Source organism: Vidua chalybeata, chromosome 6, assembly GCF_026979565.1.
Source record: "Vidua chalybeata isolate OUT-0048 chromosome 6, bVidCha1 merged haplotype, whole genome shotgun sequence".
In the NCBI taxonomy this organism is placed as follows: domain Eukaryota; kingdom Metazoa; phylum Chordata; class Aves; order Passeriformes; family Viduidae; genus Vidua; species Vidua chalybeata.
This window is the reverse complement of record NC_071535.1, coordinates 12,291,778-12,304,354: the sequence shown is the minus strand read 5'-3', so window position 1 is coordinate 12,304,354 and position 12,577 is coordinate 12,291,778. Positions and strand designations below refer to the sequence as shown.

Below are 12,577 nucleotides of genomic sequence, written 5' to 3'. Positions count from 1 at the left end.
GTGTGAGCTTCCCACTTAACCTCACCTGTGGGTGCACATGCCCTCCGTAACATACCACAGGAAGAGACACCAGCACTCGTACACAGCCTTACAGCGACACCACTCTCTCCTGCCCAGCTCCAGGCTTCATCCTACTTGTGTAATCAGGGTCAGATACCAAGTCAGATACTAGAGAGAGGATGATCTTGTCATACCTGAACCTGCTAGGTTCATTTTGAGGTGTGAAGTAACACTATGGAGTGATGGCACACCAGAGGAGCCATGCGTGGGACCTTGTTTCCTGTGCTGCAGATAGAGCAGTTTCCAGAGCTAACAAAGGAGTTGTGTTTGGGGCTTTCACATCTTTTTGGAATACATTTATAAAGGAGCCAGACAAGTGGAGGATTAAAAGTTTCTGTAGACGTTGAGTAACTTTGTTGAGTTCTTCTTATTTTAAGTGCCTCCCAGTTCCAACAGTAATAAAATAAGAGCCTGTTTTTCCCCATAGCTATTTATACTGAAAAGGATGATAACATAGCTCTCTGTCTCTCAAATGAAAAACAGATCTTGTGATCTTGCTTCATTTAGAGAGGAGCTTGGCCAAATCTTCCCTCAGATTTATGCAAAGCCAGTGAGAATTCACCACTCACAGTTGAAAGAAGGAATTGATCTCTTAAGTTTTTAATGCAGCTATTGTATTTGAAGAGTTAACATTTTTTATTATTTTCTTCAGTTTCCATATTAACCAGTAGTTATCCTCCTCAGTATTTGAAATGATGTAGTTTTGGACAGAAGGAGATGGTTCCTAATTTCTCTTAACAGAAATCCATTGACAGAAATGAAGTTACACTTACCAGGGATGAGCATGTATTAAGGAGTGCTTAATGCAAACGTCTCTTTCATGTACAGCAATGTAATAGCTGCAGTCAAGATTCACTCAGACAGGCAAAGAGCAACGAAATTCGTGGGAGATCCCATCCAGACCCAAACATCTCCGATAATACAGCATATTGTATTGTGCTGCTCTTCCTGGCTGCACGTGAGCCACATGTCTTTGGTCCCCAGTTTACCAGCTTGGTGAGGGCTGGGCATTGGCACAGCTCAGTTATTTCCATCTTCTCTTATAAGGAAAACATGAGCAACACTCACTGGGCAACAAGGATTGCAATCCATACAAAACCCTATGCTGGCTTCCTTATGACACTCTTAACCTTCATATTCTGCAGCTTTTTATTTGGACACCTGCCAATCATATGGAGAATGGTGAGGAAACAGGAGTTTACACCAGATCTCTTGCTGCAGTGGTAAGTTGAGGCACATCAATAGCATTGAATGGGGTAGTCCTGTAGCACACATGGAGAAATCAAGGCACAAAGACCCTTACAGAATGACATAATTAGCATCAGTGAGATGGTTGGCAAAGGAGCTAGAGAGAGCATTGATCTTTCAGATCAGATTAGATATTAGAAAAAACTTTTTCACTGAAAGAATGGTTAGCCATTGGAATAAGGATAGTGGTGGAGTAACTTTGTGGAAATGTTCAAGAGACATCTGAATGTGGCACTTGGGGGTATGATTTAGGGGTGATTGTGGTGGTGATGGGTTGATGGTTGGATCAGATGATATTGAAGGTCTCTTCCAATCTTGATTATTCTGTTCTGTGATTCTCTTAATGGCTTTATTGGCTGGGGACTGCAGTAGTTCCCACTGCAATGTGCTCTGGTCCTTCAAGGTTATTAGGTCTGAGCTGTTACATGTTGGCAGTTTGTACCATAATTCTCTTTTTAAAATTTTTCTCTTCCTACAGGGCAGAGAAATACGGACCTGTTGTACGAATTAATGCCTTTCACAGAATCTCAGTATTGGTTGTGAGTCCTGAAGGAGTGAAGGTACTGAAAAATAAAATCAAATCAATGGTGGGGGTGGGCCCATCCCTCCATAACAGGAGAGCTGCTGCCTGATGATCAGAGCAGCACAGAGCAGCCAGTCTATGCTTGGCTGTAGCTGGGTTAGGTGGAGGAAGTACTTTGTTCTCCAGACTGTCCTGATTTTTTTTCCTTGATCAGTTAATTTATTTTGTTGCTTTTATTTAAACAGCACATATAGCAAACATTTTCCATTTGCGAAAAGCAGACTGTCTACAAGAACTTAGTATCTCAAATGAATGGGGCACAAGAGACCAAATTTCTTTCTCTAAATCTTTGCAATTACAACAGAGTGAGATTTCAGGTCATTGACCAAAAAAGTGCTAGAGGGATGCAAAGCAAGCTAGCAGCACAGGAACTGGGGAATCAGGGCACACCAAATAATTCATCTACTCTTCAGACTATAGCTGCAGAAGAAGAGAGTAGATGTGTGTGAGTGAAATTTTGTGTTTTGTCTGGGAAACAGATTGCACTCAGCATTCACTGACCTGACGTTTTATTTTAGGAGTTCTTGATGTCACCACAGCACCCAAAGGATCCAATTGTGTATGGTAATCTCTTCAGCCTATTTGGTGAGAGGTAGGCAAAACTCATCTGAAGCCACTGTGATCTGAAAATAAGTGCAAGATTAATAATATCAAAGGCATGTCATTTTGACTCAGACCATTTACCTTAGTGTGGGGATTCATTTCTGATTCCAGACACCTGTAAGCAGCATGTACCTATTAAACTATATGTCAAGTCAAATGTCTTCCCAGTCAGGGAGGAGGATATGTTGGATTTTGTTTTACCTTGACCATGTATCCTTTTTCCCCCTGGGGATGTCCAGTTAGTCTCAGAGCAGCCTGCTCAAGACCATCATCAATGTTCTCAGATTTTAGAGCACTGATTTTAGAGCACTCCATAAGGCATGTCAGTTTGCAACTTCTAAATTCAATTCCAAAAAAAGGGAAATTTTCTTTGTTAGTCTGAAGCTTTTAAAAATATAATAATCCAGTTATTATAGTAATTATTTCCATAACAGGTGTAATGAACCAGCATCTTATTGAACTCAGCAGTCCACACCTACCTGGAGAAAAAAATCTGTGGTTCGGTTGTCGTCCACAGTGATGCAATGGTTGCATACTCAAAGGTGCTCCCTGCACATGGGAAAAATAAAAGAAAGTAGATGTGAAAGACTTAAGTTTGTGACTACACGGGGTTCAGCAGGCTCCCTTGCATAAATCTGTTCCTTTCCTTGTTTTCCTATGTGCTAGGTTTCTAGGGAATAGTTTGGTAACTGTTTGCAACCATGAGCATTGGCACAAGCAGCGGAGGATGATGGATCCAGCTTTCAGCCGAAGGTAAGGCAAATATTTCTGGGACCATCTAGCTGTTACTTTTACTGTATTGTCATGCTTCTCCCTGTCATTATTTGATATGTGGATGAAAAAACCTCCAACATTCAGTGCCAAAATAATATTTAACATAGAATCCAGCACTCCATTCCCACGCTAAGTATAAATTGACCAGACTGCCCACGGAGCAGTGACACCCCTATGAACTCAGCAGTGGCAGAAAGGTCCCAGGGTTGTGTATCCTGTCTTATCCTGTTGGAAAAGATAAGGCAGAGGGTTAGTCTGGTTTCCTTGTGCACCTTGATGCATTGTATGCAGGGTCCAAAGATAAAGTCCATGTACAAAGGGCACAGGCCACTGCCCTTCGCCATGACAGATGTTGATTACATGGCAGGGCAGAGCAGAACTGATGTAAGAAGAGTGCAGCTCGTCCGATATGTTTGCTTTTTAATGTATTAAGGCAAATTAATTATAAATTTTAAAACCGTTACCATTTTCTATGAAAAATAACAAAGGTTATTTTGTCTGAGCAAAGATGTCCTCTCCAGAGCCCCCATTACTCATCTCTATTGCTTGTTCAGCTACCTGATTGGTCTGATGGACACTTTTAATGAAAAAGCAGAAGAGCTGATGGAGAAGCTAGAGGAAAAGGCAGATGGAAAAACAGAGTTTAGCATGCTGTCAATGATGAGCCGGGTGACTATGGATGTCATTGGAAAGGTACCAGCTGTCCCTTTCTTGTTTCCTCTCAACTGGCAGGAGGGGATGGAAGTAATGCCTACCAGCAGCAGGATGGGATCGGGAGCTGGAGGCAGGGAGAAAGACCTTTACCCAGCAGTGCCAGAAGACCTGCAGGACTAATAGTGCCACTTCCATTCTGGCTGAGTCATGGGAAAGGGCAGGTAGGGAAGGGTTTACATAGTCTAGGTGTGGCCTGCAGGATGAGTACCCTTTGCCAAAGTCCTTTCAGCCTCATACCTCCCACCCCTCCATGCCAAAAGGGACACACCAGGGCTCTTCCATGGTTGGAGGTTGTATTATTGCCATTGCATGTCAGCAGGAAGTCTGCCTTACACTGCCTTTTCCCTTTCCATGCAAGCCAGTTTGGAAGGAATGGAGAATAGTGGTAAATTATTAATCCACCCAAATAAGGAGAAAACATAATGTTGATATTGCCCTCCCCTAGCAGCCTGAGATAGTTTTAGGGGAAAAGGCAGTGGTGTTTTCCTACTCTTTCACCCCCACCCCAGCAAGTTGCCTTTTTCTCTCCTGCTTCTCAGGCAGCCTTTGGCCTGGAATTGAACGCACTGAGTGATGACCAGACACCTTTACCCAACGCTGTGACTATGATTATGGAGGGACTGAACAAGGCACGCGACCCCTTCATAAGGGTCTGTATTCTCCTCACTGCAGTCCCCTCTCCTCACATTCAGCTGCTCCTCCCTGAGTTCATGGAGCTGTGCAAGATCCATGTATGTCAGGGAAATAGTCATCTGTAGATTTTTCCCTCCAACGGACATCAAGATAAAATTCATTACTGCTTTAAAAAACTTGTGAAATCAACATTAATATTTAATGCTTCCTTTTTATTCTTTTGTTCTCCCCTGAATATGTCTCCTGATATGGTTTTATGCTCTTGTACCCATTAAAAATTGAGATTTTTGCCATTTCTCCAAGAAGGGTGGCAGCCTTCACTCAGGGTGGAAGAAATTTGACTATTCTTGCTGTGAAAAAAATCATATTTTCAACCCAAATTCATCTACCAAATTCATCTGCTAGGAAATGATGGATGTAATATGAAATATTTAAGTAAAGAATCTCATGAAAGCTGTAGTTCAGGCTTTTACAGCTCCTGTTTTCCTTTTTGAGACCAAGGGTGAGATTTTGCACTGCATGCTGCAGTTTCTTTCCATGGAGAGGTGATGAATTTTGCTCACAGTGCCCAAAACATCAGCTTTGACGAGACACAACATCAGCATGCACAGATTGAAATATTTCTTATTTCAGCCCAAACCCTTCATCCTGCAGGCATTCAGTTTTTTGCATGGAGAGCAAATGTTTTTGTGACAAGTGTCATTTAGTGCAAAACAATGTGCTCACTTGTAAAATAACACTGACATTATTTTTTACCAGCAAAAGGAATAAAATGACAAAAGAAATCCTGTATTCAGTTCATGCCAGGGAAGCAGAAGCTGGTAAAGGAGATCAGGGAGAGTGTGAGGCTGTTGAGACGTGTGGGGAAGGAGTGCATTGACCAGAGGAGAAAAGCCATCCAGAATGGGAAAGAAGCTACAATGGATATTCTTACACAGATACTGAAAGGAGATGGTAAGAGACACCTTGCTGTTTGAGTGAATTTCTCTGTGGTATGTTTTGCTGTGAAATTCAGGGAGGATTGTTTTGGGGATCTGAACTTGGATCTTCCTTTAAAGTTGTTTTCACACTGAAGATAGTGAGAGTTGCTTTGAAAATTCCCTGTTTCTTTGTGTTGGATCAAATATTGGTCACAAGTCACCACTGAAATGCCCACTCAGCATCCTCTCTCGATGCCACCTCAGCCAATATGTGCCAAACAGGGCAGAGCATTCTGGCTGGTCCAGCTGGGGCACAGGGGCATTTTCTAATTCCATTTGTTTTGCTATCTTGACAGCTCTGGAGAAGACTAGAGATGATGAAAACATTCTGGATAACTTTATCACTTTCTTCGTTGCAGGTTGGTAGGTTTTTAATGCTTGGGTATGTCATGTGGGAAGCTGTACTCATTCTTGAGCTGTCTACAGGGTCATGATTAACATCTTTTTTAATCATAGTTAATATCATGACTCCATGTAATGCTGCTGCAACCAGGAGTCTCTTGGTTGGAAGACCAAGTATTACACTGGCATAGGACCAGCTGGGTGAGGTCTGAAGAGAACTCTTAATTTTCTCACAGGCAAGTTATATATTGTCCTCTTTCAGTGATACCAACGCAGCAAATAATGCCAGGTTGGTGTTTTCCAGCTACTGGCTTCCCACTCTCTTTTCCAGCCTCTGTCTTTCCACTGCCCACTGGGTGCAAGGCTATTCCTTATGGGGTTCTGGCCCTTCCATCCAGATCCCACTAAACCCCACCAGAAACATCTTTTACATGTTCAATGTGTCTTTGCATCACCTCACCCACATGATTGAATGCCATTCTTGTCTAACTAGGTGAAGGCACTGTCAAACCAATCAGAAAATGCATGGGCTGAGTGATTATGTGAGATAGTTTTTTTTTTTTTTTTCCAGATTTTGCAGCTCAAGATGATTTATGTTCATAAGAAGGTGTGGTCAAAATGCTGTTCTTTAGCAAGAAAGATGTTATTGCAGCAGACATCTTTGCAAAAGTCTGTTTTCTGTAATGCTTTAAAATAGTACATATGTCTATCCATGAAAAAAAAGGGAAAAGTGTCCACGTCAGAGAGTCACAAAGTGAGTAAGGTTGGAAGGGTCTTCTGGTCCAAACTCCTTGCTTAAGCAGGGTCATCCTAACACGTAAAGCAGACCTTTCAGAGAAGGATGATAAGAAGCTGATTTCCCTCAAAACCAGTAAATCCTTCCTTTTTGGCAGAACTGTGTGTTCCATAATATGACAAGGCAAATCCCAGACCTCACTGGCCCTCCTGTTAGAGAGCTCATGACCCTAGTAGTCAGTGCTGCATGCAACCACTGCAGCTTTGACTCAGGCAAGATGGGTCATATCTTTGCCAGCTAGGTCCTTTTCTTGTCTTTGTTGAAAGTTCTTTAAGTGGACTTTACAAACATTTTATTATTTCCTTCATTTTCTAGCATATTTAAAATAAAACATTCAGGGTTTGACGTTTAAAGCTTCCTATTCACAATCACCCTACTAGACCATCTTTGTATCATGTTATTATTTCATACTAACTTTTAAACTGGTTTTTGTTATCATCAGGTCATGAAACCAGTTCCAATCAGATGACATTTACAGTAATGGCACTGGGTCAGCATCCTGAAATACTGGAAAGGTACATGTGCTCCAATTTTCAGATCCAACTTGATGTTAATTAGAAGGTGAACTTAATTGTAAGGGTTATTAAAAAGATAGGATCAATAAATTCTAGCCTCCCTTCCAAAATAAACAGTTTCCTAGTACCAATATATCCAAAATGTATAAAAAGAAAAACCTTATGATGGATTATTTCGGTTTCACCTAGGTGATTTTTTTCAAAGCCTTTATACATACAGGTTCCAAATCCCACCTGATTCAGCTGCCTTGTATGCACATTGCCTCATCCTGATATGAGGTACAAGTTCAGGAAGCCTGGATGGGAATTGGTTGGCATTTTGCCTGAGGATGGGTGTTTAAGTCCAATTCAGTGTCTGGAACATAAAATAATGTAATTTGTCAACTTGCCTAGCAAGAAACAGGCATCTGCATCTAACAAGTTTTAATTGACCTGCAGGGCTCAGGCTGAAGTGGATGAGGTTCTTGGTGCCAAGAGAGACGTTGACTATGAGGATCTTGGCAAGCTCACCTACTTATCGCAGGTACTGTAGGAGTGAGGTAAGATACCAGGCAGAGCTGTTTGGTAGCCTCTGACATGTCATGGAGGAGCTCCAAACTTTTAAAATTTTAAAAACGATGCTAATATTTTGTCCTGAAAATGTTTGCCCCCAGAGAGTCAGCCAGCAGCTAGCCTGACACATTTGCAGCAGTCCAGACTTACTGGGAAGATGCTCCTCAAATGTACAGATTCTTTCACTGATTTCCTTAATTATTACCAGTCTGGAAGCTAGAGTAGAGTTGCATAATCCCTATCAGTTTAAGGTGAATCAATAGCTGTAATTTTAAGAAAGGTGTGCAGATTTGAGCCCAACCTGTGTGTGAATGCTACACACTTTCCTAATTCACTGCTCTATTTTTGATTATTGCTAAAGCATTTCCAGCTATGATCTCACGATATGCAATAAAGTGGGATTTGAGGATAGCCAAAAATAATGGCTGGGTTTTCTAAGGTCAATTTTTCATTATTCAGCCTTGAAACCCTCTTCAGTCACTCGGGGGTGGTGGGGGAAAGAGTTTGGTCCTAAAAGAGGTCTTGTGTATAGAAGTGCTGGTTGGTAACAAACTGCAAAGCTAGGTTTGGCTATTAGCCAGTATTTGTGTTGCATTTCCTTTCTTCACAAGATGGGGGACATCAGTAGCTCTCAGGAGAGGCTGAATCACAGTCCTGGCAGCTGTTGTGCATAAATTGCCCTGTGATTTTAGTAGTCCACCATGATCCTTTTTGTTTTAAACTGCCCTGCTGAGGTGAGCAACAGTGTTTTACCATTTGGCATATCCCATCCCACAAATTACTGTGCTTTGATAGCAGATAGATTTCATAGGTCTATTTCTCATAAGGAAAAGGCAATTCTATGTGATTACAGAAATCAGCAGGCTTCCTTAGGTTTCTCCAAACACCATCACAATTATACCATTCCAATTAGGATGAGATATCTAAGCCTTTCAGTTTTAAGACAGATCACATGAGAGCTCCTCAAAGCAGACAATTTATTTAACAGCACAATCTTGGATCTGTACAATCAAAATCAGTCACCCTCGGTCAGAGCCAGTCCATCACTGGAGTATCAGAGACCATGGGACTCTTCTCCTGTTGTTCAGGCAATTCTGAGTCCTTTTGTCCAGGTTTCTTTTTCATTAGTCCACTCGTGCATGCACACTGTTAATTGCATTTTCAGTGCGATGCTCATGTGCACTGTTAATTAGGTTTCACTTTGATGAAATAAGCCATTCTTACAGCTCACTGACACCAAAAGAAGTGGTCTTGTTCAATTCTTTTTTCAACATTCCGTATTCATTTTCCTTTGCCAGGTTGTTTTTTGTCTTTTTGGGTCTCTGACCTAGCTCAGCTCCTCAAGCAGCAGAAGCAGGACAAAGGCAGGAGCTGAGAGTGGGAAGGAAGTGGGAGCAATCACCCACCCTCATGGCAGCCAGTGCCCAGAACAGCTCATCAGGGGCAGAAGACTTCACTCTTAGATTTTCCCTCTGAATTTGCTTCCTAATAATTTTTCACTTAGTTGTTCATCTGACTTGAGGTGTTGGATCTATTCCAGGATCCATTCTGGGTTTTGTGTCTTTTTCTCTCTATTTGAGCAGCTGTAAGAAAGAGCCAGGCCTGAAGGAGCTGATGTAGCCATATATTTTGCCCAGAGGAGTCCAAGGCAGATAGACCAGCATCCATTTCAAAAGTCAAAATCTCCCATCTAGCAAAAGTGAAAGGCCACAGGGAGGTAATTAATTTCATTTCTGCTTCCTGTGGTGTATGAACTAACTGACCTCTTGTGCTTTTTGCTGCCACAGGTTTTGAAGGAGTCACTGCGGCTGTACCCGCCCGTCTCGGGGACACTCCGCAGGCTGGAGAAGGAGCATGTCATCAATGGCGTCAGAATTCCTGCAGACACCACCATCTTTGTGAGTCCCATCCACCATCAGCAGCTTTTAGCTGCCCCAGTTAATCCAAATGTAACAGACCTGTGGATGAGAGGGCCAAAATCTTCCCTGGGCATATTTGTTCCGGCTTCTCTAAAATTTTGACCAACTTTGGGGTATGAATTAAGACTCTCAGTTGGGACTGGAGAGTGGAAGGCATTTATGGTTTTATACCTCTGACAGCAAAGAGGCATTTTCAATGTGTTGCTCCTGACTGACAAAAATAAACTCTTTCTTGCCAGCTCAACACTTACGTAATGGGAAGAATGGAAAAGTTTTTCAAGGATCCACTTACTTTTGATCCAGATCGATTCAGCAAAGATGCACCTAAGTGAGTTTCTTTTAACTCCCTTGTTATTAAATATGTATTAAGAAACCATTACAGGAAGAGATTTTAAGGGAAAGAAAAGTAGAATAAAACTATTTTTCCATTTCAGTATGAGTAACACTAAATCATCCAAATGTAAATAGAGAGCAATAATGCACAGCTTTTGTTCAAGAATTCTTTAGACCACATTACCTTACAAAAAAAAAAGACCACTGTTATTGTTATTAAATATTTATATTGAGGTCAAAGCTTTGGGCCCAAACCAGGTTGAATATTTTCCTTAGTATATTGCAAGCATTTAGTGCAGGACAGTCCTGATCCCAGGGTGCTTGAAGTGTCTCCATATTAGACAGGGGAGGAGGGGCTGAGGGAGAGAAGATGCTGTTCAGCCACAGGGGCAGGCAGTCTAGTCTAGTCAGTGGTGAGGAGTGCAATAGAAGGAACCAGTGAGTGACTAAACAGATGCAGAGATCCGCACCAGCTACTTCATGAGTCAAGAGTTTTCCTTCAGCCTTCAGCCTAGAGTTAGTCTGATCTCCTAAACCAAACACCCTCTCACTCACATGCTTCAGAGCTGCCCAAAGGTGCAGTAATGGGGCAGATTGTGACATCCTCATGACAGGCTGAAGAGCATTTAGAGTGTGCTTGACATTCAACTTTGAAATAAGGCTGGCATGCATCAAAACAGCTCTGGCAGCTGAGCCATACAGTAAAGAGCGATAACAAGGAAATGTGCTGCTGAGCTGTATTGCTGCTCTGAAGCAAAAAAGAGTTAATTTGGAGACTGCTTTAACAAGTCCAATAGGTGAGGGGATATTTAGACAATTTCCTTACTGTTGTGATGAAATATTTGCTTGTTTCGTTACAACCAAGTTGTCAGAGTGACAATTTTGAGCATTTTTCTTTGCAGGCCATATTACTGCTATTTTCCATTCTCTCTGGGACCCCGATCCTGCATCGGGCAGGTGTTTGCACAGGTGAGTAGAGGCCTGGAACAACACTTGGTTAGCAAGCACTGGGCCAGCTCAGGGTGTGCTGACCATGGGTGGTGGTGGGCACCAGAGGCCACTGTGATGCCCTGTACACTGCCCCTCTTCTCCTCAGAGGGAAGCTCTCCCCCCGTGCCCATGACAGGCATGTCTCTCAAATGCTGTCACAAGAGCAGAGATCCATGCAGCCAAGGTGTCTGCAGGGAGGAGCAGCAGGCTGCACTCCCTCCAAACTGTCCTGGGCCAGCCTGCTCGAATCCAAACCCCTCAATGGGAATCACAGTCAACATTCTTTTGCCAGCCAAGGTCAAGCATACAGGGGATGTGCAGGGGGTCTTGGGGATCATCTCATGGCTGCCACTGACACAATCAAGGCAGGGAAAACATCAGCTGGAGGAGGACACAAGCCAGAAGTGGCACAGAGAAGGTGAGGAGAGGGCTACATGGACAGAAGGAACAATTTAATGTGTGTAAGCATGGCAGAGAGCATTTCAGGACAGGCAGAGGCCAGTGCTTTGGGTCTGTGCTGTGAGCTCATCTAAGCTCCAGTGCTCAGAGTGCTTTAGTTTTACAGTCTGACTTCCAAAATGGGTTTAACACATAAACAGAAAGACTGATCTTAGTGCCTGTCAGTTGTCTTCAAATCCAGGAAGTCCCAGGTTTCCTGTCCAAACTCAACCAGCTGCATTAACAGAGTAACATTTAACTTTTAAATCTCTGTATTGACAAAGCAGTATAAGATAGCAGACTGACTTTAAGCAGCTGCAGTCCAAGCTGTATTTGCTGTCACTGACTTCTGTTTTCTTCTTAACAGATGGAGGTAAAAGTGGTGATGGCAAAGCTGCTGCAGAGGTTTGAAATACAGCTGGTACCAGGACAGAGTTTTAAACTCATAGAGGCTGGAACCTTAAAGCCACTAGATGGAGTAATATGTAAATTAAAGCCAAGGAGCTCTGCAAGAGGCTGCCAGGCATGACTGCTCAGGGAGGGGAGCATGGCATGCTACTGGTAGTGTTTCTTCTGATTTTGAAGATTTTGACACTAATCAAAGGTTAAATTTTGTAGACCCCTTCAGAGGATTACTAGACTGAAATTATTTCTAACCTTCCTTATAATTTACTGACAAAAACCTTACGAGAATCACTCTACTGAGCATCTTCAATCTGGAAGTGTACCTGGAATTGCCAAGTTTGTTCTTTTTCCCTGGGGGGCTATTTGATTCTGACCAGACTTGGAAAAGAACATCCTTTCACTGGGGTATCCCTGGAGTGCCACACAAACCTACACTCCAATCCCAGCTCATGGTTTCCACTAAGCTTATATTAACACAACATGGTCTAAGTAAACCCTTGTTCAGGGAGTTTCTTACTTACACAATGAAATCAGAAAAGAGTAGAGCATAGATTTGTGCTCAATTTAGGAAGAGATGTTTGGAGATAGTCTCTTGGTCAAAGCAATTTTTCTATCCCTGCTCCAAATGTGAATAACAATTGACAAGAACAATCGGAAAAAAAAAATCAATAAATCAGAGTTTGAGGCCACTA

At 42.4% G+C, this 12,577-nt stretch overlaps 1 protein-coding gene across 1 annotated transcript in view; it reads left to right on the top strand.

Annotated features, from left to right (window-relative positions):
• The window catches only part of LOC128789670 (cholesterol 24-hydroxylase), a 13,332-nt gene extending 755 nt beyond the window's left edge, over positions 1-12,577 (top strand). Inside the window, exons 2-15 of the mRNA XM_053945839.1 lie at positions 1,206-1,283; positions 1,787-1,868; positions 2,410-2,483; positions 3,161-3,247; positions 3,823-3,961; positions 4,522-4,632; positions 5,413-5,569; positions 5,892-5,954; positions 7,176-7,248; positions 7,687-7,771; positions 9,588-9,698; positions 9,959-10,047; positions 10,955-11,021; positions 11,848-12,577. Of these exons, the coding sequence (XP_053801814.1) occupies positions 1,206-1,283; positions 1,787-1,868; positions 2,410-2,483; positions 3,161-3,247; positions 3,823-3,961; positions 4,522-4,632; positions 5,413-5,569; positions 5,892-5,954; positions 7,176-7,248; positions 7,687-7,771; positions 9,588-9,698; positions 9,959-10,047; positions 10,955-11,021; positions 11,848-12,009 (1,378 nt within the window). The 3' untranslated portion in view covers positions 12,010-12,577. The remainder of the gene's footprint in view (positions 1-1,205; positions 1,284-1,786; positions 1,869-2,409; positions 2,484-3,160; positions 3,248-3,822; positions 3,962-4,521; positions 4,633-5,412; positions 5,570-5,891; positions 5,955-7,175; positions 7,249-7,686; positions 7,772-9,587; positions 9,699-9,958; positions 10,048-10,954; positions 11,022-11,847) is intronic.